The sequence below is a fragment of the Alosa alosa genome, chromosome 1 (assembly GCF_017589495.1).
Source record: "Alosa alosa isolate M-15738 ecotype Scorff River chromosome 1, AALO_Geno_1.1, whole genome shotgun sequence".
Classification (NCBI taxonomy): domain Eukaryota; kingdom Metazoa; phylum Chordata; class Actinopteri; order Clupeiformes; family Clupeidae; genus Alosa; species Alosa alosa.
Window position 1 is genome coordinate 48,002,398 of NC_063189.1, and position 25,416 is coordinate 48,027,813.

Sequence of the window (25,416 nt, forward strand, 5' to 3'; positions counted from 1 at the left end):
TAACTAGGGTATAGCGATAGCCTTGTGGGCAATTTCTTTATATCAAAGTAAATTGCTACTTTAAGCCACTGACTAGGCTCAAAATATCATTACACTTTTGTGCTAGTATGGGGAGGATCCCTGCAGACGAACTGAAGTATTTTTAATTGTGCAAGTGTACAGAAAGGGAATAAAAAGGACTGCTTGTGCAGTCAGCCACAAACTATTATGCATGTTCATAAACTGGCCAACTCTACAGTCCTGGATTGGAGTGTGACCAAGGTATAGTTATGTAATTTTACCAGGAAAAAAAGAAATCTGTATGCAAATTGCCCTGCTGTTTCACTACTAACCCTGAAAGGTTGGTTTTAGCCGGTGAAAGAGTGAAACACTGTTGCAACATATTCACTATCCCTGGCATTTCCCAACGTCATCTGATTTAGCATGGCTTTCTACTGTAGATCAGAAACTAAGGAAGGTGGCACTGTAGCTGGATGGATGAGTTATTGAGTTAGACTTGCAGGCTCAATTTGTCACTAAATTTACAGATATGTGAAAACAATGATGAAATATGATATTCATATACAAGTACAAAACATTCATAGACAGTTTGCTAAACACTTTGAAATAAAATACTTTGAAAAAAATAAAATAACTGGATGGTTAAGAGTGTATTGTTGGATCAGTGGATTTTTTTTTTACACAGAACACACACAAACATATTTATCCACAAGATAACTTGGGCATAGAGTAACAAAAATTGTGAAAATTGCGAAATACTTTAAAAGTATGGGCTAAGCAAGTATAAGTAATTAACTAATACATTTCTTTTGACAATGACATCACAAGAAACTTGGCACCTTATGATAAAAACACCTTCCTTTGATAATACAGGTGTAGTTAAAGCAACACCAAAGAGTTTTTTGTACCTTAAAATAATGTTTCCAAAATCGTTTCAGTGGTTCATCAACTCATAACAGGGTGAACAGCACTTCTGCATTAAACCCATGACCCTCTATCGGCTATAACCGCACTATGTAAGTTTGTCAGATCGGGTAGCGCATCTGTAGTTCGATGGAATAAGACATAAGAAACTACAAATTTGACTTGCATCTGATGTCGCAATACATCGTACTTTCATAAAAATCATGCAACATATTCTACCTTGTCTGTGGACATTGTTATTTCCAAAGCCGCTGCTGGATAAACAAATAGTGTGTGCGACAGAGGAAAAGTTCTTTGATGTTGCTTTAATGTAAACAAAATAATGTCAAATGTAATATGAACAGTTTAAATGCACCATTGCACACATGAAGTTCAGTAAATCAATTAAATTCAGAGACTAGGGAGTTTTTACAAAGGCAAAGGCAAAATCAAGAATTAAAGTTTTGTGGCTATGCAGTTTTGGGAACCATCCACCATGTTCGGAGCTTCTATCGTCTTCATAACCTTCATGTTCCTGAAAACACAAACACAGAAGTACAGTAATTTCACTCTAGTTAAGGGATTGTGCAAAACATTCCAACATCAATGAAACTGTAGCAGCAAGCCAAACACCACGTGCATACATACACACAGAGATCAAAACAGAGAATGTTTTGAGATATATTTAGAAACTTGTCAATTTCAAAAGCGTGAGCTCTACCAAGCTACGGAGGTAGGGCATCTGCCCAATCTAGCCCATCTACATAATCATTCATGCCCCTATCTACTCCACCATACCCCCTCTCATGCCCTCATCTCACCCCTGTCCCTCTCTCTCCCCTTCATCCCTTTCCACCCCTCTCTCTCTCTCTCACCTCTCTCTCCACCTCTCTCTTTCCACCCCTCTCTCTTTCCACCTCTCTCTCTACCTCTCTCTTTCCACCCCTCTCTCTCCACCTCTCTCTCTCCACCTCTTTCTCTCTCCACCTCTCTCTCCACCTCTCTCTCTCTCCACCTCCCTGCCCTGCTCACCTCTTCCCCTCGGCCTCTTCGGTGGAGTCGGGCAGTTCAATGCGTCTCGTCTCTGGCAGCAGGAAGCCCAGGGCCCCTCCGGCTAGAGCAAAGCTGCTGAACACCAGTGTGGGGATGGTCCAGTGGTAGATCACCAGCAGGTTCACCACAGGAGCCAGCATTCCCGCCACCCGCGTGGCCGTGGCACCCAAGCCTGTGGCAGTTTGTCTGAGAATGAGAAGAACAGGACGTTTGAAATTATTAATGAGACTAAAGGAGTTGTTGAACAAGAACAAAGATGAATTGCACCCCAAAATGTGAATCAGAATAATACTGATATAAACTTGTACTTCCAGAGACTCAGTTGAAACAGCGGAGATTATGGCATACCTGATAGAGGTGGGGAAAAGCTCCTGGACATAAATATTGCACACAGTCCCAGCCCCATTCATGAGAAATCTCCCAACTGTAGCAAGGGCAGTAACAGCAATAGCCTCATCTGAAAAGAAGCCATGAAAACATCAGCACAAATAATCCAACCATGAGACTGTCACAAGCTGGCCAGACCAAGGTGTCACCATTGGTGTATGGTGGCACAACTAGCAAAGTTATAGCCTAAGCAGTTTCTTGCAAAATAGTAATACATTCATAGTAGAAATATGAGGACAAACAAGAGTTCCAAATAAGAGACCCTTAACTAGATTAGAAGAATTTTCACAAAATGTACGCAAATATTACAAATATGAGTCTTTTAATGGAAAGGTGTCATTAACCCTAATGTCCTGGATCTGGCAAACCCTCTCAGCATAGAGCCCTACCTTGACTATAGAACCCTACCTTGACTACTTGATTATAGAACCCTACCTTGTGGAACAATGAGTGTGAGCAGACAGATGAAGCCTCCCACCAGCAGGGTGGCTATGAGGGAGGCCTTCCTCCCCACCGCCTCCAGCAACCAAATGCAGATGATGTGAGCGGGCACCTCTGTTATCCCAAATACGAACTGAGTGAGAAATATGTTCAGGCCATATTTCCCAACGTTCAGTGACAGGCAGTAGTATGCCAGGTTCAGTGCACACCTGTGGTTGGAAAGAGCGTTTGAAAATAAACATGAATAGTCAAACAGCATTACGTAAAGTAAGTCCCTTGCATAGCTTGGGTCATAAGCATAACCACTTTATGGAAAATGTTACCAAATGCAAAATGCAATTTTCTTAAAAAAAAAAAAAAAAAAAACATTAATGTTAATGATAATTGTTTTCACCTATGCTCATGACATGCTGTTACATGACATCCTTTGACTGGAGAAGCCACTTACCATCCAACCAAAATACTAAAGAAGTACTTCTTCAGGACTGAGGAGGCCAAGAGTGCTCTGATGCCACCTCTCTCCACTGCCTTCCCCTCTTTGAGCTACAGCAGAAAAACAGACCTTTGGTCACATTATGGTGCTCAGATGACATCTGGGTTTACAGTAAGTCTGTGAGCGTTAGTACAGTCCAAAAGACAGAAATTATGTTAATGCTTATGTAACTGTCCATAGGTTTTCAATTTCTGTAATAACGCTACAATACATACAAACAAAATGGATACTGCATAAAAATGAAATACATGCACAATTTAAGACAGAAAATGAAGATTGGGAGGAAAATACATTATCTAGTGTTTGGCCAGCGATTATTGAAGCTGTGGCTGGATGTACCTGTAGCTACATGAATTTAAAGCATTATTTAGATAATATTAAGATTGGATTTCCGTGGACTTTTTTGCTCTTTGACTGTGGTACCTTCTCTAACAGTCTGTCAGGTATTGTGCGTTTGTTGATTGCGGCTGCCTTTAGAACTAACTGTCTGGCTTGCTCAGTTTTCCCCCGATCCAACAACCACCTGGCCGATTCAGGGATGAACCTGTCAAAATAATGGATAGTGTCTGTTTAGAGAAGGCATCGTCATAAAATTAATGTGAGATGTGTGAGAAAGGACAGTATACATGCACATCTACCAGATATAAACAGCCACCAATACAATAGGTGATCCCATGATAAACTGGGCAATTCTCCAGTCCCGATTGAAATACACTATACCAGCTTGAATGCACTGGCCAACACCAGCCAGTATTTGTGTCAAACAAGAGGCATAGGCACGCTTGTTCTTTCCAATCCATTCAGTCGCTGTGAAGTAATGACAAATGGTTTTATCAGTATTACAGTCCTTCAGTGGACAGTTTCACGATCAGGGTAATTGTTTGACAATATCTAAGAATTTTCAATGACTAGTTGCCAAGTTTAAATATGCATCACCAATGAATCCAAGTTTGATTGTGCAATAAGAAAAATCCTCTTATATACAGTAAACGGAATGACATAAGATATTTGTTTATATTTACAATTGACCTCAGCAGGACATAGTACACCATGTGAGATGATGTTGATGTATAACGGATTTACATAACTATCCTGTCAAGGCAACAATTCCTGTTACATCATTGGGCTCAGTCTTACACCATCACCTCAGCATCTGTGTTGTGCAAGCTAAGCACGGCTTTTGGTTGACTTCCCATGTGATATTTACCTAGGACAATGCAGTTAACACGGAATCCTCCATAGGAAACTCCTACTATGAACTGAGATACCATGTAAAAATAGAGATTGGGTGAGAAGCCGGTCACAAGAGTGAAAATGGCCATGATAACGACGGGTACTTGTGTGGCCCGCTGTCGTCCAATTCTGAAATAGATAGGAGCTTAAATTAGCCTGGGAGAGAGGACTCATCACTACACTTACAAGAGATGATATCACAGCGTTTCTTCTTAACTTCTTAAACATGTTGCAAAAAAAAATAAGTTTCTCATTGCCACCTCAATACCAATCTTTACAGAGGACATATTTCATTAGTCTGTTATGTTCTTTTGTCTATGACGATAATACAAGAGATTATTATTATTATTATTATAAATAACTGCATATTGAAGTTCTGAGTGTGCCACGACACTTCTTCTAAATACAAGAGATTATATCACAGCGTTTCTTAAATTCTTTAACATATTGCCAGGAAATGACATTTCTCATTGCCACCTCAATATCAAGCTTTACAAAGGACACATTTCATTAATCTGTTATGTTCTTTAGTCTATAGTTAGTGCATACTGTAGTTGTTGCCCTATGGAATTACAATAGTTACTTGGCACTCACGATTCAGCGAAGGGTCCAAACAAGAGTGACCCAACCAGAATACCAGCCATGAACACTGTCTGTGCTAGGCCAACTAAATTTGCCTTATCACAGACTAGATCAAACTGTGAAATAAAACAGTTATTAAAATCATTAACCTTTTGAAATGCCTAAGTAAATATACTGATATGATCCATATATTGTGTATATATATATTTATTTATATATACTGTATGCATGCATCCATCTATGGGCATACTGATAATTCTACCAAATAGTAAATATCTCAAATAGAAAAGTAGAAGGTGCAATACAGCAAATGCAGACGTCTCTTTGTATCAGAAAGTTTAATTTCAAAGATATTTCTAGAGCTGTCCAGAGATAAGAACTGAATATATTAAGTACATCTATAACCAGGCACTTACATCAGAGACTATCGTGGACTTGTAGACAGAGAGGTCATGCACATAACCATTGATGCAGGTGGTGGTCTCATTAAGGCCATTCTCTCTAATGGCCGAAAGGTCCCAGTCCACAGGGGTGAACATGTGACAGGTGCTGAATGACCCATCCTGCTGCCTGGGTACGGTCAGATTAAGCTGCTCCTCCAGAGTCAAGTCAGGGCCCACTGTTAAAATCCAGTCAGTGTTACAGCGCTGTCCCTCATTGCCTTGATTAAATATCAGACTGGTGAGGTGGAATGGAAGCAGGGTGTTTGGGAAGCAGAGGCCAAACAGGATGAGTTTTTGAAAAAGACCGAAGTCTCCAATAGCCTCGAGAATCTCCCCAAAGTCTGCCATGATGATGCAAGCACTGACTCCACCACAAAAATCACACAAGAGGCTTTGTCAGTGAATCACCTTTAAACAGTGTGAATTAATGGTTAACTTGACAATTACTTGTGACTCAGCATGATGGCAGGGTTTGGACTCTATGCCCCTGTCAGATTCCTTGACAATCTACACACCACTTGCTGCGCATGGCAGTTGCTAACAAATAGGCATACAAAACTGAAGATAGGCCATGAGACCAAGAACAAGGTAACAAAATTGGCAACCAAGGACTCATGTCTGGAAAGACTTGTTGAGTTAATTGACATGACAATGGCATTATATACTAGACTACAAATTACATATTTATGTCACCCAAACATTTAAGGTAATAGAGAACAGGGTCAGTTCCCTGGAAATAGAACACAGAGCCCTTTTGTTTTAGATGCATTTTTATCACAAGCTGGTGCATATCCGCATGATTCAGAACCCTTTATAGTCATCATAAAGTGCAATATACACAGCAAGGGACAAATGACCTGCGTCATGATCTGTTTCCTGACCTTGTCTAACATCTACCCTCAGATCTGATGGGTTGGAAAGGTTGGAAAAACAGTGCTTTCACACAACATTATATAACATGCCAAAAAGATCACAAGATATTCTTGTGTTAAGAGTCTGCCAGGTAATCCAATACCTGATCTAAATTAAGAACAGATATCCCTGGTAGCTCCAAGCAAACAAAGGGTGAACAACTTTGAAAGTTCATTCTTTATTGAATATTATTAAAAATAATTAAATGAACATGCATTAAAAACCACCAACCAAAAGGAGGACCACAAATTTAAGTGAAACAAAATGCATATTACAGTGTTTTACCATTGTCCTTGACACATTTGGGTTTAGACTATTTGACTTTTTGTCGACAGCTCTGAAGAACAACCAAGAGTCCAGTTGGTCCAGAACACAAAGAGTGGTCATTTTTACACCGGCTAAATCATTCTTTACATGGCTAAGAATTCTGAAATAGCTCACTTTGTCATTCTGGGAGAATGCAAGTTAGGCTTGCTGCCTCCATGTAACCCTTTTCAATTTGGCCTCCATTACCCAGCTAGGACAAATGGAAACAAAATAACTACTACACCCCCTTAACATATGCTTTTTCTACTCACGGACATTGGTGAAACACCCATGAATCTTTAGGGCCGGTGCACTAACTTTATAAACTTGACCATCATGGTGTTCCCTGGATCAAATTTGATCTGACATAACGGTGTCGTCACTCCCTGAAAGTCAAACACATAACTCCAAGCCGTTTGCCAAGCCGACTGTGCTGGAAAGACCAAGACGTCGTCACGGCTCAAGGACAGCACCATCACTTATCATAGCTAGACACTTCCTGGACTAGTGCTGAGGAATATTTTAACACATACCGGTAGTTATGGAAGGTGTTTTTGAGGTGCATGTTCTGAACATACACATCTTCTATCATTACTTGTGGTCACTGGACATCCAAATGGAATAATCTGGGGGTTTGTGTGATATATAGTGGAAACTAACTTGATTTGGCAATACAATTTCAACAAGTATTTTCCTATAAAAATGATGGCAATTTCTCAAAAAAAACTAGGAATAGGTCTCCTACACTTAAACAAGACCAATATTTGTGATGCTCCCAAAAAAAAAATAGTCAGGTCACCATTTGGATAACAAGTTTGCAATTCACTCTTTCTTGGGGACTGTTTTTACCAAATCTAAACTAAATTATAAGGTGGCATTAATTAGATCCTCTCTACAAGTGCTAAGGCGCAAAAAGCTAATTCCAACTACAACTGGTCATTTAAATTCATGGTGCTACAAATAAGGTCTTGGCCTTCCTCAATCAATCTTTTCTTTATCTAGATGTAAAATACATAGTTGTGGACCCGGATTATGTACTGTATTAAACCCAAAAGGACAAGCAAAAAAACAAAACACATGACACTTTCTTTTTTCCATTCACACCCATTGCTACTGAGAACAAAGGCCCACTGTGAAACACTCAATACATTTCAATATTTATATATAAAAACACAAAACAAAATCAACACCAAATGTCATTATTTACATACTAGCATAGTTATCAATCAAGTACTCAGCAGCTCCTTGCCACATTCATAGGCTAATGTTGTCTACTATATATTTATTTCAATAATTCCAAGAGTCATTTTCACAGACAAAACCCACAAATGAGTGTGACAATGTGTCTTGCTTCAGTAACTACATGTTTCAACTTAAAACCATTTTAAAATGGCCTGATATACACAAGGTAGCACTGGAGTTCAAGTGGACTTCAGCATTAACTTGGAGTGTACTGCCACAAGTTCAGCGCTGGTCAATTGACTAGTGACCGCTCTGGCCCATCTTGTGAATGTTATGCAAGTAGCACAAACACCAACACAGACATGAACATAACACTGTCAGATCAAGAGACTATGGGAAGCAATCACAAAGGCCCTAGCCTGGGTTGAAGAGTCAGCACAAGAGTTGATGGGGGGTGGGGGGGGAGACCGCAAAATGTCCCTGACAGATGTTCCTTACAATGCTAACTTCCTCTTCAAACACACACACACACACACAACACCTACAAATTGGGTTGCCTATTTCCAAACCATTGAGGTCCAATGGACATCATAGAATGGCTATCCTTCTTAAAACCTTGTTTACAGATCACCATGGAGGCAACACAACACGTTCAGGAAACAGCCCTGTGCATCTCCTCTTATCAGTTAGGCTCTTGTTGCATGTGGCCCAGTGCTTGAGAGGCAACATCTCACAGGCAAAAGAAAAGACTGACCAAAGACCAGCTACAACTGGATGCTCAGGGAGAACAGGTCAGGTGAGCTGCCATCAAGTTCAGATTTAGCAGAAAAAAATCCATGTCAACATAACTAAAATTAGTTTTTCAAATGTTGGAGTTATAAAAGATAAAATGTCAAGTTAAATATTTAAAAACCCAACACTTAGGGTCTGAAATGTAGATGCAGTTACAATAATTTGAATAATTGCACTAAATTTCCCGTTTTTGTACAGTATAATCACCTGCTCATCACTGTAATGAGGGCTTCCTGGATTTCTGTGAGTGTGCTGCCAAGAGGTGCGAGTCAACATCTATTAATCCCCTAAATCCGTTCAAAAGCCATTCATGCAATTGGTCTGCTATTGGAACATGCCCATATTGTCAAACCTAAAAAAAAAATAAAAAATAGTGTATTGCATGTGAGTATGCGTGTGATGTGAGTATGTGTGTGTGTCTATATGTGAGCATGTAGACGAGAAGGGGTTCTGTACACTGGGCTCTACAAGTGATGACATCAATGAATATTAATAAGAAAAAAAAAAACCTTCTTCAAGGTGTGTTGCAAATGAATGTGTCAAAGTGCTCACAGTATAAGATTATCACCACACTTCTCCCAAAAGGACTCACCACAGGTGTCCTCTCTCTGCTCACGTGAGGATGTAGGCAACAAGGGACAAGGAGAGCCATTTGCAAACAATTCACCACTAACATCAATGAATGAAACTACACACACACCACTCTACATGACAACAAACGCCCTGACATCTGAATCAGTAGTACTGTTTAAAATAAGGCATTCTTTAACATGAAACATTACAGGGAATAGGTTTTGAGATTGTGCAAGTGTTTTTTTGTTTGTGTGCATGTGCCACTCTTCAGCTTTTTTTTTTTTTCTTCCTTTTTTTGAAAACAAGAAAAAAACTGGAAACAGAACATATCGAATTGTGGAGTGAATGGACAGTCACACCCTTCTGCATATACACCAACACTGTAAACAATTCAAGTGCACTTCCTATGAAGTTCTGCACTCCACTGCAGTCCTCAAGCTTGACAGGGGCTCTGAATCCTATGTGCTGACGGGTCACTTTCTCCTCTTTGGCAGTAGTGGTTCTCTTTAGGCCAATGTATGTAAAATACTATGCACCCCTGTGCAGCTCTGTGTGGCCAGGCTGCCAGTGTGGTTATTCTTAACTAATACTCAGCTGGGCAAATCCCATGAGTTTCACGTCATCTGGATATTCAGAGCCTTCAACGCCAGACGCCTTTGAAGAAAGAGAAAGTGACAACACCAAACGTGTAGTTGTTTACCCAGTAGGAGGATTTACATCATTTACACAAGTTATTGCATTATATATAAAACGTCCAATCATTACCAACCAAAAAGCATGACCTACCAGCTTGAAAGTGATATTTTTATTGTTTTGAGGGTCATCAACAATCTTCTGTAAATTTGCAGCAACTGCAAAGAAGTGAGCAAGTCATTTTCAGTGAAAGTAAAAATAATGTCAAACCATAACAGTGAGTGGAAATGTGATTCTCAACACAAATAATGTGGCAGAGTTATGCTGAAGCTCACCTATGACCAAATCTTTGCCATCCACCAGGCCAGCAGTGACCAGCTCCTGAGAAACCCCATCTGCTGTGTCTGAGAGGGAACATGGGGCTCAAGCTGAAGATTTGCTAACACAGTGTAAACGCTCACCACAATCTGTACCATCTACAAATGTGTGTAGGGGGGAAAAGTGTCTCCTCATACCTCTTCCTGGCATGTATTCAAAGCGGATGTCATTGAGCTCCTTATTCAGATTTCTGTGGGTTAGAGGAGTCATTATGAACCCACTATAACTTTTATATCAAACTTTACTGTATTGAACAATAAAAACAAGATTTGTCTGATATCTTGTGTCTGTTTTGATCTTTAAAGGCTATTTATTGATGTTTTTTCACAGTAAGACACTGCATAGTAATAATAAAATAAATCACTCTGCTTTGTAAACTATATCGGCATTTCCCTTTTGGTCAAACCACCTTTGGTGACCACTACTCAAATGACATGACGTGAGCTAGCGAGATAGTTAGCAAGTAACTCCAGATGTAAAACTTTGCCAGTAGGTTGCGTAGCCTATTTCTGAAATTGTCATTCAACCCAACATTAGACCTAAATTAACTAAATCTCATAGCCTAGGTAGGTTAGCTATACAACAACACGTTACATTTATATAGCACTTTTCTCAACACTCAAAGCGCTTCACATGGAAAAGGGGACCTCACTAACCACCACCAATCTTCACAGATGCAAGTGAGCAAATCAACTTAACATTGGCCTATTTTTGTTGCTGGGCAGCCTCAGCATCACTTAAACTAGCAGCCATGTATCGCTGTTTTTGGTATGACAGCTGCGCTTCTGTGTGTGTGTGGTTTTTGGTTCTGTGTGAATTGCGCTAATCTGTCTATGGTACCAGATGTATGTTTTTATGAGTGTGAGTGGAAAGGCGGTGAAGGAGAGCCTTCACGATTTGTTAACCGTGACGTTTCACACCGTTGTTAATAGTAAAAGCGGTTTACCCTAACGGTGAGGTGACCTACCTCAACCTCAGCACCAGACTAATGGGCTGCTGCACAGCATCAGGACCAGCGGCTGCACCTGGGGCCTGGGGCTTCACAACACACACACACCAGAAAAAGAGAGAGAGAGAGAGAGAGAGAGAGAGAGAAACAACGTTAATGAATCAGAACTCATCTGTCTGATTGGTTGTGATACGTGTTTTTTTTGGGGTGGGAGTGGGGTTGTGTCAGTGGGCTGACCTGTAGGGCTGTTATTGTGGCGATAGGGGGCTCTCCCGCTGGCTGGCTCTGGGGCACGTCGGCCTGTGCAGAGCCACCGGACTGGAGCAGGGCAGCCGGATCCCCAGTGAAGATCTAGAACACAGGAAGAACTTGTTTCAATCCTTTTTAGGGTGTTTTCATATCATCACCCAAATCCATGTGAATGCTGGACATGTATAGTCGTGGATGGCCTACCTCTGTGCTCGGAGGGTCTTCCTTCACTCTGGGTGACTGGAAAACACAGAAACCAACACCCCTGTTAAATTAAATAAAGACTCCAGCAGTTTATTATAGCCCCTAGGACTCTTTTCTAGGGTTGGGTATCGTTTGGGTTTTATCCGATACCTAAATCGATACTTTTAAAACGGTGCCGGTGCCGAAACGGTGCCTGAACCGGTACTTTGTTTTTAAATTAAAATGGTCTAAAGCATGAATTGCATTTTTTTTTATTGATAAGACAAATTTGAACATGCAATTGAACTGTTATATTCAATTTACTACCAATATATCATTGCTCCTATGCATTATACATTTAAATGTTAAAACAGCTTGCCATGGATGCACACACAATGGTAAGCTCTGCTTTCAAGTTTACCAAGTGTAGGTGGTTTGCCATAAGGTATGTTAAAACCGCTGGCCATAGAATTGCATAGAACTTTTTTATATAAAAAATAACGCAATTTAAGCACCGAAATGAGGCACCGAAATCCACATTGTTATTCGATGCAGTTACTATCGTTTGCGTCGGCACCGGTGCGATATTAGAACCATGTTTCGGTGCCCAACCCTACTCTTTTCAGTTTCTCAAAAGTAAAAGTATACTTTTATCATGAATAAAATCCCTCATGGCCTTAAAATGGGGCGTGCCACGTTCTGTTCTATGTAACAGAATGAATTTGTGCATCTCTGGCCCTGCCCTGTCTCCACACACTGTTCACCTGCTGCTGCAGCTGCCGGCTCAGTTATGTTCTCCTCAGCTAAAAGGCGTCTAAATGAGGCCACTATGAGAAACGCTGGTAGACAAGCATCTTCGTTACTGCACGCTATACTATGAGAAATTCTAACATTGGAAAAATTCAACATTAGATTTACAGATTACATTTAGATTACCCATTATTGATATGTCTATGTGTATGCGTATAAGTGTGCATATTACCCATTATTGATATGTCTGACTGTGTGTGTGTGTTTGTGTGTGTGTGTGTGTGTATGAATGTGCATATTACCCATTATTGATCTATCTGTGTGTGTGTGTGTATATGAGTGTGCATATTACCCATTATTGATCTATCTGTGTGTGTGTGTGTGTGTGTGTGAGTGAGTGTGCATATTACCCATTACTGATCTATCTGTGTGTGTGTGTGTGTGTATGAGTGTGCATATTATCCATTACTGATCTATCTGTGTGTGTGTGTGTGTGTATGTATGAGTGTGCATATAACCCATTATTGATCTATCTGTGTGTGTGTTTGTATATGAGTGTGCATATTACCCATTACTGTTATGTCTGTGTGTGTGTGTGTGTGTGTGTGTGTGTATATGAGTGTGCATATTACCCATTACTGATCTATCTGTGTGTGTATGAGTTGGTGTTGTGCAGTGTTCTTACCCGCAGAGCAGCAAAGGCCGCCTTGCCCTCTTCACTCTCCATATCCAGCTCATCGTCACTCCACTCCCACTCCCCATCTTCAGTCTTATGGAGCCTGCCGCTGGAGCCCGGAACTCTCCGCACCTAACGCACGCACACAAACACGCACCACACACACCGCTTTAGTCACTTTTGCTTGTCTGGATCTGGAATGATAAATAACCTACATCATTAACACTCTGTTCTCACCTTCTTGGATCTGTCTGCTATTGTTGGAGCCCGCTGTAGAAGCTTCTCTTGTAAATATTCATGATTCTGGGGAAAAACACAATTATACAAGGTTTTTTTTTTTGTCTCCCCAAAGAGTACCTATACTTAATCCAAATATGCAATTTCAAGACTCAACCACAATAAACACCACCCTCTACAGGACTGAGTGGGGAGGCTGCGCAGCGTACTACACACACACACACACACACACACACACACACAGTTACTACACCAACAGGAGCTCAGGGTCTGGTGGCAGCCAGCATGTCGTTCTGCGTCAGTGGTGTGTGTGTGTGTGTGTGTGTGCGTATGTATGTGTGAGAAAAACAAAAGACATCCTCATAGAAGGAGAAACATTACAGTGTAACTAATCCTCCAGGCTGAGTGTTATCATTACATTGTCAGGGTACAAAAGACTTCCATGTTTTCAGTTACCCTGGGGATGCGGAGGACCACAGTTTTGGTCACGGAGAGGGTGTATGTGGGTAAAAGCAAGAAGTCCAGGCTTCTGAGTCTACATAAGAAATCTATGTTTCATTTCTCCCTCTTTCACACATGCAAGCATACATACACAAACACACACTCACAAAGTCTGTGTGCATCTGTATGCAGCTGCCCACCTCGTGACTAAAACGCAAAAACGAGAGCACATCACCCCTGTGCTTGCCGCTGTTCACAGGCTACCTGTTCGTTTTAGAATAAATTTTAAAATGATTTTATTTGTCTTTAAATCTTTAAATGGGCTTGCATCTTTTTATTTATCAGATCTTTTAACACCACATGCTCCATCAAGGGCACCTAGGTCTGCAGACCAATGCCGACTGGTAGTCCCACAGTCAAGGTTACAGACCAGAGTTACAGACACCGTCAAGGTTACAGCGGAGATCGGGGGTTTGCAGTAATTGGCCCTAAACTTTGGAATGAGCTGCCACTGCATATAAGACTGGCTCCTTCCTTTTAACTCAGTATAAGTGCTTATTTTATTGTTTATTTTAATATGAATTACTTTTTTATTATATTACATGACTTACTGCTTTCATTTATGTTGTTTTACTGCTACCCCTACTCTAGTGTGTCTGACAGTTATTTGTACAAACAACTCTGTTATTGTTTGATGCCTGATCATTACCTACCTGTCTATCAGGTTTCTGAACTTTTCTATTGTATAGCACTTTGGTCAACTGGTGTTTTTTAAGTGCTTTATAAATAAACCTGACTTGACTTGACATATATTCAGCACCTGATGGAGCAGACACTCACCTTTGCTTTTGTGAAGAATTTGTGCTTCAAGAGCTCAGCAGCAGTTGGCCTGAGGGGAACAGCCAAAAGTCAAAGGATAAGGGCAGGACACTGTGGCATGTGAAATCCACCGGTTAGACAGAAGTATGTATATACATGTCTAACCAGTGTTGGGGTCAAAACACATCTGACTGGACAGAGGCATGTATACAACTGTCTAACCACCAAAAGTTGTTACACATCAACACAGGTTAACCGTATTATGATGCTCAGGGGTTCAGAGGGCTGGAAAAGATCTAGCTCAGTGGTCCCCAAACTTTTTCTTCCGAGGGCCAGCTTACTATGCCTGGCTGTAAGAGAGGGCCAGAGACTCGGAGTATATCGGTAACCATAAATAGCTTAGTGCTGTGAACAACAGCAGTCTACCTTAGTTGAATATTCCATTACATTTAATCTATAGGCTATTGCAATTTAATACCATTGTTAGCTGTGTTTATATTGCCATCATGCCATATCAGTGTAAAATGTAACTCAAATTAAATAATACTAATAAAAAGACTTTTGCATTCCCAAAAGTATTAGCAGGTAGTCCCAAAAGTATATTTCATTAAAAATGTGTGAACTCTGCTGAAGTGGTCTGAAATGACCACCATTCTAACTTTCACTCACCTGAACTTGTGAACATTGTATGAACATTTGAACAAATAAAAATAATTATCCCAGAAATATGACTTGAATATAAGTTAGTTAGTTATTAACAATTCATTGATAAACTTTTAGAATACTTTGAGCACTGATGCAGTCAGCATAGGCCTCTTATATTGTTTGCAGGTAGGACTACATTTCATTCCGTTTTTGATGGCAAACGCGAAACAGTGCCAAAACAACCACCAGTGGACAAAAAGAGTATTACATGTGTACTGTTAAGACTCGCCATAGAGAATGAATGGGGGAAATTGCGGAGGTTATAGTTTGACGATGTCGCACTCCCGTGCAGGGCAGATGCTATACTACGGACATGTTTTGGGGGGCCACCCAAAATGAGGTGGCGGGCCGTAGTTTGGGGACCACTGGTTTAGCTGATCAGTAGTGCTGTTTTCATGGTTAATATCCAAGCCTTTTCAGATCTTGTGGCGTCAGCCCTGGCGGTCACCTTTTCTCTGGATCCTTCTGTAGGCACAGCGAGATCATCTTGCGGAAGGACTTGCCGTACTTCTTCACTATCTCCTTGTCCGTGACGCCCGTCTCCAAGCACGGCGGGTCGTTCTGGAGCGTAAGCATGAGCACCTGGCCAAAGAAACATTGAGAGGAGGCCTGGTCATTACTGCAGCTTTACTGCTAACTTACACCGCAACCAACACATAAGCAATTCATCAATTTACACTGACTGCCTCCATCTATAACGTGATGCAACAGTGTGTTTATCCATGTCTTAGTATGAGCACGTTTCACATATGCTCTAAAAATAAAAGTGAAGTGTAAAAAAAACGCTTTCCTCTACTTTTAATTGCCGCAATGCACATGCAAAGTGCTGCTGGTGTAAATTGATACATTGATTTTAATGGAATTCTACTGCTAACAATAGTATAATATCAGACAGGTGACAAATACACTTCCAATACAATCATGGTGTAAACTACCAGTAAGACTCATCCACCTGACAGTGGGTTGTGTATACGACGTGTGCAAAGCGAAAGGGTCAGTCCACTCACCTTCATAGGAGGGTACTTATGATATGGTGCCGCTCCGGTCGCTAGCTCGATAGCCGTGATTCCAAAGCTCCAGATGTCAGCCTTGAAGTCATATCCCCTCACCTTTTCACAAGGAGCAAATGCCATATCACTTTACTAGGATAGCCAATCACATTTTTTAATTCATTGAAGTTGATTGCATTTGTGTCCATACTTGATTTGCATCAAGAACTAGAGGCAAAAGGAGATCATCCAGTAGAACACAGACTGGTTTTTGATCAGATATCAATACCAGCAGGCCAGGAATTTTATAATTTTAGGGGCAAGGTCACTTGGCCTTCGGTTGGGTATATCTGGCGAGGGGCACAAAGGCCACATGTCAGGGCACCAAGGCCAAAGTTAACTATAAACTAGGCTACATACAAATGATCAGAGTTGTATTTAGCCTATTCACAGCAGTAGATCTGCATCACTGTATGAAACATTGCAAAAGCATGAAACATGGCATAATACATAGAGACTGTAAATCATCATCATATTTACAGATATATAGGCTATATTTAACATTTGTTTTCTATTTGGCCTGTTATGAAATCATGTATTGAACAATTTAAACACATTGTGAAACTTAAAGCCCAAAACTGGAGACAAGCATGTAGAAATTTGCTGCAAATTCAAAACTGAATTACTCTGGAATTGTACAGGGGAATGCTCTGCACCTTTGTGTTCGGTAAGGTCTGTTGTTTATTCTGATATATGGTCTGTCATGTGTTGAGTGAGGAGTTTGTGAAGTATTCCACCGAGATGAATAGGTGGGGACATGAGCACAGAATTGTATGTAGAATAATATGATTAAATTCAACTTTTCTCGCGAGCCGTTTACCACAACAACTAGCGGCTAACATCGTATACAAGTTGAGAAAAAGCTATTTTATGTGATGTGATGTGCGTGATGTCTGTGTGATGAGTAGGCTACTTCGCGAGTAGTTCAACAGAGAAGAATGGGTGAATTTGGACAAACTTTTACTATCTGCCCTATAGGACTAAATAGCAGCATCATACTGTTCTGCGAAGATGTCATGGCAGATTGAAATGGTAGTAGTATGCGGTCGGATCTCCACCGCATCAAAGACTAAATTAATTTGTGCTGTTAATGCTAAGACTATTTTTGACGGGCCATAGGCTACAAATTAAAATCGCTATTAGTCGGACACAAAGCACAACATCTAAAGGGGCACAGGGGGGCACCAAGGCCACAGTGGACTGTGAACCTCCAATTTTCAAAGGGGCATCACGGCCAAAGCAAGGGGCAACCATGGACGGCCATGGCTCACAGGGCTCAAGACTCATAGACTTAATTGATCTCAGGTGCTAAGTGAGTGAGGCCACATGGGCTCAGATAGGTATACGGGATTGGGACAGCACTTCACGAGATCACATGTAACTTGACCACGTTTAATAACAAAGACTTGCTGCCACTTGCACCATGCACGTGTGTCATGCTGTTGTTTACCTTTGCAATCTCCAGATTTCCCTATTATCTCCGCGGTAAGCGTCACAACCCTTTGAACTTTGGGTAATTCCCTTTGGTGAAGTCTGCACCGATGCAGCCACGGAAAGGGCTCGATAAGTGTGTACTCAAACCCTCACGCCCTTTGAAATGTGACACTGGGACAGCCCTAAGCCCTTACGGATTTCGCAAGAACACGCAGCAAAGTCTGTGAGTCTGGACTTTGGGATTGGCCCTTTGAGTGCAACAGCTTTTTTCTGCCTATGAGAAATGCCCTAAATCTGCAAACAGTCAAACTATGCTGACCTGCCTGTAACATCTCACAGCCTATCTACTCTATCAGAGATGTACTCAAGAAGTCACACCTGAACTTGTGAAGTGGTACAAACTGTAAACTGGACATGTAAAGCACTTTGAGCTGCAGTCTGTGTACGAAAGGTGCTATACAAATAAAGCTTATTATTATTATTATAATTATCATCATCATCATCATCATCCTGTATTAATTTTACTGTGTTACAGTTCATCCATAAAGCCATGCATTTTTAAAGCCACTATTTTTTTAATAGTCAAACGACCTCAGAGTGGTCAGACACAAGCAACAGGCAGAAGAAAAGGCCACTGTGTAAAAGGGCCTGGCGGTGTCTGATGTGAATGCTGTACATAGAGCTGTAAAAGCATGGCTAAGAGCATACTTAGACTGCAGACACTCTTGAGAGAAGATGGCTGCTTTCTAATTGCACGCCCTTTGTGGAACAGATCAAAGGAACCACTGCGGAGGAGGCCCTGGAGTCTCACACTGTCTTCCTTACGGGCGGAAAACATGGGCATTGGGCACAATGACTTGCTTTACTTTTACTGAAATCAAAACGATTAACTATACTTTTATAAACTGTTATCTCTAAACTATAATTTAATTGTGTTTTCAAAATTTGGCTTTATGTGACTTCAGACTGTATCACTATTTGGCCAATTGAGCGTGCCTCAAGAGGAACTCACCTGCTCCATCACCTCAGGCGCCATCCAGCACGGGGTTCCGACAAACGTCTTCCGTACTTTGTTCCGAGTCATGTCACCACCCGTTGCTAGAAAGGCACTCACTCCAAAGTCTGCCAACAGGAAAATGAAGAGGATAAACAGACAAGAAGGCTACCAATAGATTTGTCAAAAACAGCAAGACTACCAATAGAGTTGTGAAGAACAGAAATGCAATGCACTACACTAAGGCAACAAGCAGAAAACGCATGATGTACAACAACTGAACAGGCTGCAACTGTGGCAAATCTAGCATCCAAGATCACTGCTCACTTGTGGACTCAAAGCCATTTTTTAATATTCTTCCTTTAAATAAAATTGTAAAGAATTATCAGCCCCCAGACAGTAATATTCAAGATGAGCCCTTTTAATTGCTTTAAATTAGCAATGCTCACATTCACGACAGACAGTAACCCAGGATTACTGACCTGCAATTTGCACTGACCCATCTTCCCCAAGAAGGATATTTCCAGCTTTCACATCCCTGCAGAAAAACAACATTAAATAAATCAGAAACATCGTCATCGATGGCCCACACACACTTCAGATAAGTTCTCCAAGCAAACAATTATTGGCCTCTCAGACATATTAAAACACAATGAAATAGGATTATTTCACACAATACCTCAATAATAATGCAAACCCCTTGGGAGTTATGGGAATGGGTAGTTGCTGGTTTTACCATATACAACAACAACATATCAAATATGCAGCATCTACAGACATTCTGTGTATCTAAATTACTGTGCCTGTAAAGATTTCACAATGTGGTATGTTGAGTTGCATAATACAATTCTACTAAATTATTTAGCTATTGAGATGATTTTTAAACTCTCAACATAGTTGTCATTTAACAAATTGGTTTTATAATAGTATGGCTTGCAATATCTTTAAGAAAAAAAGTTCATAATTATAATCCAACACTGTAAAAACCCACAAAACCATAACAAAAATAAATAGAAAATGTGTCATAAACCATGCCGACAAATCTGAATGAATAAAAACATTGTATATTAATATATTAGAGTATATTAAATTAGGTTTCAAAATCATGAACCTCCTCTGTTTTAGCTTTACTCATTCACAGGTGGTGGAGGTGGAAAATACAGGTTCCAACTATTCACTAAACCAGCTGATCAATATTAATTATCACAACTCATGTAAGGCAGTAAATCGGCTGATTATTGATATCACTCAAGTGCACAGGCAGAAGGAATACATGCCAGGACATCAGTGCTAGATATACTTGGAAACACCATATCAGAAATAAACACAAAAGGAACTGATTTCAGTGTACACCTTTCACAAGTTATTTATCAACAGCCTACACTACAAATTATATTACCGTGTAACTAATTATATGTCCACCCATGGGTGTGAGCAATCTTGTCCATCCACCAATGAGCTCACATTATGCAAAAGCTTTTCTCATGGGTGTGAGCAATCTTGTTTACTGCCTGTTTGTATTGTATTCCTGTAGATAACACAAACCAAGTGCCATGATGCATTTGGTCCAGACGTGCCGTACCTGTGAATCTGCCCGTTCCTGTGCAGATAGTCCAGTCCCTCCAGGACCTCTTTGAGGATGGTGGCGATGCTGGGCTCGTCCATCACGCCCGACCTGTGCTCCCCCCGTGATATGATGTACTTGATGAAGTCCAGAACGGAGCCTGTGGGAGATGAACAAGAGTGTGAGCAGCAGATCTAAATGTAAAATCATGTACATGTAAATCAGGTTTACAGGCCAAGTACACTTGGAGGAGGTCTGCGTCCTTTCATTTCCAAATAATTTAGGATTTTGCCATGGTATCGTTTCAGTATTGAGTATCGAGATATTTAAGGTAGGTATTGTATAATGAAGCGTCATATTTTTGGTATTGTGACACTAAACATGACTTGAGATCAATAGGTAGCAAGAATGTACGTAGAGATCGCTTCACAGGTAGCAAGATGCCCCAATTAAATAAGTGTTAAAGAGGACAGACCAACTCCTGATGAGGGGGATAAGTTACTATAAACAGCCGGACATTCAGGAACACAGTGGCTGTAAAAGAGACGTACATGACCCATTCTGTGAGGAACTACAAACTTGACTGCCTAAAAGGATTACCCCTCATTGACCTCTCATTGAGAGCCTCAATGAAATGTATGTGACAGTGGCAGTGCAAATCACTGATATTCACAAATACAAGCAAGCAGACAGCGGTCATTTCAATCCATCCACAAATGCCAATGCAGTTAGATCAGATGAAGAAAACGGCAAGACAGGTCAGAGCTGGAGGGAAAAGCTACTTGTGGTGCTGACAAAAGCTGAATTCCAGGCAAAGAGCCAGCATGGAATTGACTGAGAAATCCATAGGAATCTGCCCCCCCACCCCCAAAGACATGGACAGAACACCAGCTAATGCCTCATTATCTTTTTTTCTCATAAATTGAAATGAAAACTGGTCAGGTCTGATCTTTTTTACACAAAATGACATCATGTGATCAAAGCTCAGATCAAGAGATTAAAGCGCTATCCGTAGGACAACAATGAACACCCAGCCACTCAGAACTTTGTGAACAATATTAGTTATAAATGTTAACAGTTAACAGCACGCTGATCCCACAGATAGACTGCTACCGATGCTACCACAGAGAAATAAGTGTCTGCTGTGTTCCTGAGGCTCGAGAGAAACCTTCACTGATTCATAGTCGAGAGGCATTTTTTTTTCTCCTTGCAGAAAATTCCACCTCCAGAGTCTCAAACTTAGAAATGAGGAGCACACTGAAAACTGCAGTGTTGCTACTAGTATCTTCCACGCAGAAGTGCTCCCTTCAACCAGTCTGAAATGAGGAGAGGACGAGGCAGCCCCTTACCCCCACTGAGCAGCTTCATCACCAGCCACAGCTCATCCCTCACCACAAAGGAAGTGTAGTAGGACACGATGTTGGGGTGGTGGCACTGGCTCATAGCCTGGATCTCCTTCTGCAGATGACAGAGATGGGAAGGAAACAGGCTTTAAACACAGACACTTGACAGAAACAGACAAACTACCGTTATTAACTTCATTAAGGTTAGGGATATCCCAGAGGTGACTGATCTGGTGCTTTTGTATTACAGGGGGAAAAGAGGACAAATGCACTCAAGTAGTACATAAGTATCTATCTATCTATCTATCTATCTATCTATCTAGCCATCATAATTGTTGATTATGTGTGAATAAGATCATGGCTTTTCATGTAAAGCTGCTTTCTTATTACACTCAAATTTCTTTGTGTTTGTAACTTATATCCTTTAAGTTACTGCACATCTCACACTCCAAGACCTTCACTCTGCTCAGGCCTGGAAACCACTTGAGAAGACTCCCATGAGCCGACTCCCTACACGATAACCTACACACCAGAATCCAGAGGTGCGTTCAACTATTCAAGGTTTCTGTTTGCCTTGAGTTTTTCGCGAACGTTTGTTTGCAAAAGTTCAACGTTTGCGAACACTCGCAAACAGTCTGACGAGGTAGTTCTCCGCAAAAATACAGTGGAGCTGAATGAAGTGTTACCGTTACAATGGAATGTTACAGCAAATCGTTCAAATTTAACTGCACAGAGAAAACATGTTCGCCATGAACGTTTGCCACTGTTTGCCGAATTTGAAAGCACCTCAGGTCTTTCCCTGCTCAACCATAAGACCGCTTGTGAGTAAGACAGGTGAATTTGTTATACTTAACACAGCACTAAATTCCACTAAATCAGTCTGTGGCAGCTCAGTTTATCCAAAGAGTTCTACACTGGTCCTATTGCACGCTGTTAGCATGAGGGAATACTTTAAATGCTTTGCCTAAAACAGCAAAAACTGCAGTTTAGTTAAGGCTGCAAACATCAGACAGACACACTTTATGTAGGCTACATTTAAAAGTAAGTTTGCTTAATAGCAGTAAACAAAATGTGTTGTTCAGAAAAACACAAAATGGAGCTGTAACTATTCTACAAAAACTAAAATATGTTTGAGTTATTGCATTCTTCTCCCACTCACGGGTAGTTCACAAAGTGACACTGGCCAGGCAGAGACAGGCCGACTAATGACTGGGAAGTGAACAAAGTTACACCATCATTTGGCAAAAAGAGCTCTCATTGAGGTGACAAGCCAGAGCCATTCCCGTGATTCTCTTACATAACCAAAATGGCACCATCCAGTGATTCAACTAAGCCTTCCTGAATAAAACCACGTATATGTTTATATACTCTTTTGATCCCGTGAGGGAAATTGGGTCTCTGCATTTATCCCAATCTGTGAATTAGTGAAACACACTCAGCACACAGTGAACACACAGTGAGGTGAAGCACACACTAATCCCTGCACAGTGAGCAACCCTAACTAACCAGTAGGCCACGGCGGCCCCATACATTATTAGACAATAATTTTAGATGTGACATGTAGGGTGCTTTGTGAACTAGTACAGAGTCATCAATGTATTATAATGCTAAAAAATGTAACTGATGAAAGGATGACTGTAAAGTTACCAAGAGCTCGTCCATGCTGGTCTGGCATTTTTCCAGGTTAATGCGTTTGATCGCCACCTTCTCCTTCCGTGGCGTACAGTATGCTGCCTGGACCACAGCCGTGGCTCCACTCCCTGCATTAAGTGCAGACAGATGATTAAATCATCTTGGATGCACACCAACACACACCATGTCACATGTCTGAACCATCTCGTCATCATAACTGTGAACGTATAAATGATGACGAGAGCAAAGTTTAGAATACCAACAGTTGGATGGATGGATACGTCTGAATGTATAAATATATTTGTCTTCAACGTTATGGAACTAGTTCTACGTTACGAGCTTACAATCATGTAGAATTATCATTTTCCTTTGATTTGCTTTCATAATGTACATACAATAATAGGACTATGGAATAATAACTGCGCATTGCACTTATATTAACCTTAATAGCCACTGACCATCCTTCCTTCCATCCAAACATGCAGGACCTCATTAGCTTGCTAGCCATAGGTAAAACAGAAACGATCTTAAACTGATTTGGAACTATCGACATATTATAACATCAGGGTTAACTCGTCAAGTTCAAAACACCTATAGCAACATTGAACAATGAATTGGGTCTCTGTTTGAAGTCGGTGCCCACAGGCTTAACATACTCAAGCTAACGTTATGGAATTTTGGCTGGCTAGCCGTCTAGCAAGCCCGGTACTTTTAGCTTTCTGAACTATAACGTTACTTCGCTAGCTAGTAAAGATATTACGTTATCATGACCAACGTTTTCCACCATCAGCTAGGCTATCTGCTAAAGTTACTCCTGAGTAGCTGTTGAGTGATCACATTTGTTGCGAAAAAGCAGAGCCAGGAACATCACACGCATGTATTAAAAATAATAATATACTCAAAAGAGGAGTACGGTAGCTAGCTAACGTTAGCGAAAGCTCAATCCAAAGGTTAGCTCCTGATAGCTGGCTACTGAACTTTCATTGCTAAATTACCCGGCTGCTGTCTCCTCCGAACAGTTAGTAAGCTAGCGCTAATTTTGCTAACAAGCAAACCGGATTCCATGGCACCAAGTATTTATTCGGGCAAATGTAAAATACATGGCATAGTGTCCATTCTCGTTCCGCAAATTAGAAAGCTATTATCATTAAATGATCAAAATCACCATCATCTCGCTTTCTGACGAACATAGGGGCTAAGCTAACGTTGCTGCTCTAACGTTAACGTAAACCTGTCATACCTACCGATAACCTCATTAAGCACATAATCATCCCTGTCGATAGACCAACTTTGGGGGCTCGGGTCCTCCGACATGACTGCAGACAACGGCAGGTTTTCACTTGCTGTGTTAAATGTAAGTAATCTGTTGGACAACAACAGTTTCCTTACAAAAAACGACTATTTCTGCAATGGTAGTACTTGAGCTTAGCTATCGTTACAGTATTCCATGGCCCCCTGTCAACCCAAACTCTGCCACCATCAGCGCTGTTGCTACCGTCATGTGCTCATTGAAAGGTCGAATGTCCTGGTTTAGAAGTCGTTCTTCCGACTTTAGTGTACCGTGAGTCCCCAACTAACGCGAGTATCATTAACAAAACTCGCTCTGAATTCGTAATTACGATATTTCCGATAGCACTTGAAAGCCGCATTTAAAACATGAAGGCCTTTCATAGCGCCATCTTGAATGAGGCGAAATGTGGCAAAATTATGTTCTTATAAATACAAACGGGGCTGTCGTATTCATTTATTTGGAATTAATACATTTTTGTTTTATGTTTCGTGTAATATTAGTATAATGTTTCTCTTGAATCGTCAGTAAAGTATAATAAAGAAAATACTCAGCCTCAATGAAAATGGCGAATAATAATGTCCAAACGAACAGCAGGCTACACACAAAATACTACTACTAATAATAATAATAATAATAATAATAATAATAAAATAATAAAAATAATAAGACATGCGCACTGTGTTATTAGAGTATTTAATGCAACGGCCTACCATCGCATCAGATTATCATAGCGATGACAGCCTTGTCTGTGTGCCTGTAGATAAATGATTACTTCACATATACTGGTAG

General features: G+C 40.7%; 2 protein-coding genes across 2 annotated transcripts; both read right to left on the bottom strand.

Annotated features, from left to right (window-relative positions):
- Positions 1–1,214: 1,214 nt before the first annotated feature.
- Positions 1,215–6,475, bottom strand: slc22a13a (solute carrier family 22 member 13a). Its single transcript, XM_048265011.1, has 10 exons — positions 5,509–6,475; positions 5,105–5,208; positions 4,485–4,639; positions 3,916–4,084; positions 3,701–3,821; positions 3,233–3,327; positions 2,779–2,993; positions 2,305–2,413; positions 1,936–2,142; positions 1,215–1,438 (listed from the first exon to the last, which is right to left on the bottom strand). Exons 1-10 carry the CDS (start codon positions 5,881–5,883, stop codon positions 1,360–1,362), a joined length of 1,629 nt encoding a protein of 542 aa, XP_048120968.1. The 5' UTR covers positions 5,884–6,475; the 3' UTR covers positions 1,215–1,359.
- Positions 6,476–6,609: 134 nt separating this feature from the next.
- Positions 6,610–24,931, bottom strand: LOC125308477 (serine/threonine-protein kinase OSR1-like). Its single transcript, XM_048265021.1, has 18 exons — positions 24,581–24,931; positions 23,352–23,464; positions 21,711–21,819; positions 20,380–20,521; positions 19,280–19,335; positions 18,816–18,925; positions 16,328–16,429; positions 15,769–15,902; positions 14,637–14,685; positions 13,356–13,421; positions 13,128–13,250; positions 11,714–11,749; positions 11,498–11,611; positions 11,279–11,349; positions 10,449–10,501; positions 10,269–10,337; positions 10,087–10,151; positions 6,610–9,954 (listed from the first exon to the last, which is right to left on the bottom strand). Exons 1-18 carry the CDS (start codon positions 24,648–24,650, stop codon positions 9,880–9,882), a joined length of 1,557 nt encoding a protein of 518 aa, XP_048120978.1. The 5' UTR covers positions 24,651–24,931; the 3' UTR covers positions 6,610–9,879.
- Positions 24,932–25,416: the final 485 nt, after the last annotated feature.

Excerpts from the sequence above, each read along its gene's own strand:
- slc22a13a (XM_048265011.1), bottom strand. The coding sequence starts at position 5,883 with ATGGCAGACTTTGGGGAGATTCTCGAGGCTATTGGAGACTTCGGTCTT. Across the intron at positions 2,143-2,304 it reads CTTTTCCCCACCTCTATCAG|ACAAACTGCCACAGGCTTGG; the intron begins GTATGCCATAAT and ends TCTCATTCTCAG. Across the intron at positions 1,439-1,935 it reads GAAGAGGCCGAGGGGAAGAG|GAACATGAAGGTTATGAAGA; the intron begins GTGAGCAGGGCA and ends TTGTGTTTTCAG.
- LOC125308477 (XM_048265021.1), bottom strand. The coding sequence starts at position 24,650 with ATGTCGGAGGACCCGAGCCCCCAAAGTTGGTCTATCGACAGGGATGAT. Across the intron at positions 13,422-14,636 it reads AATTCTTCACAAAAGCAAAG|AATCATGAATATTTACAAGA; the intron begins GTGAGTGTCTGC and ends GTTTTTCCCCAG. Across the intron at positions 11,350-11,497 it reads CCACAATAACAGCCCTACAG|CCCCAGGCCCCAGGTGCAGC; the intron begins GTCAGCCCACTG and ends TGTGTTGTGAAG.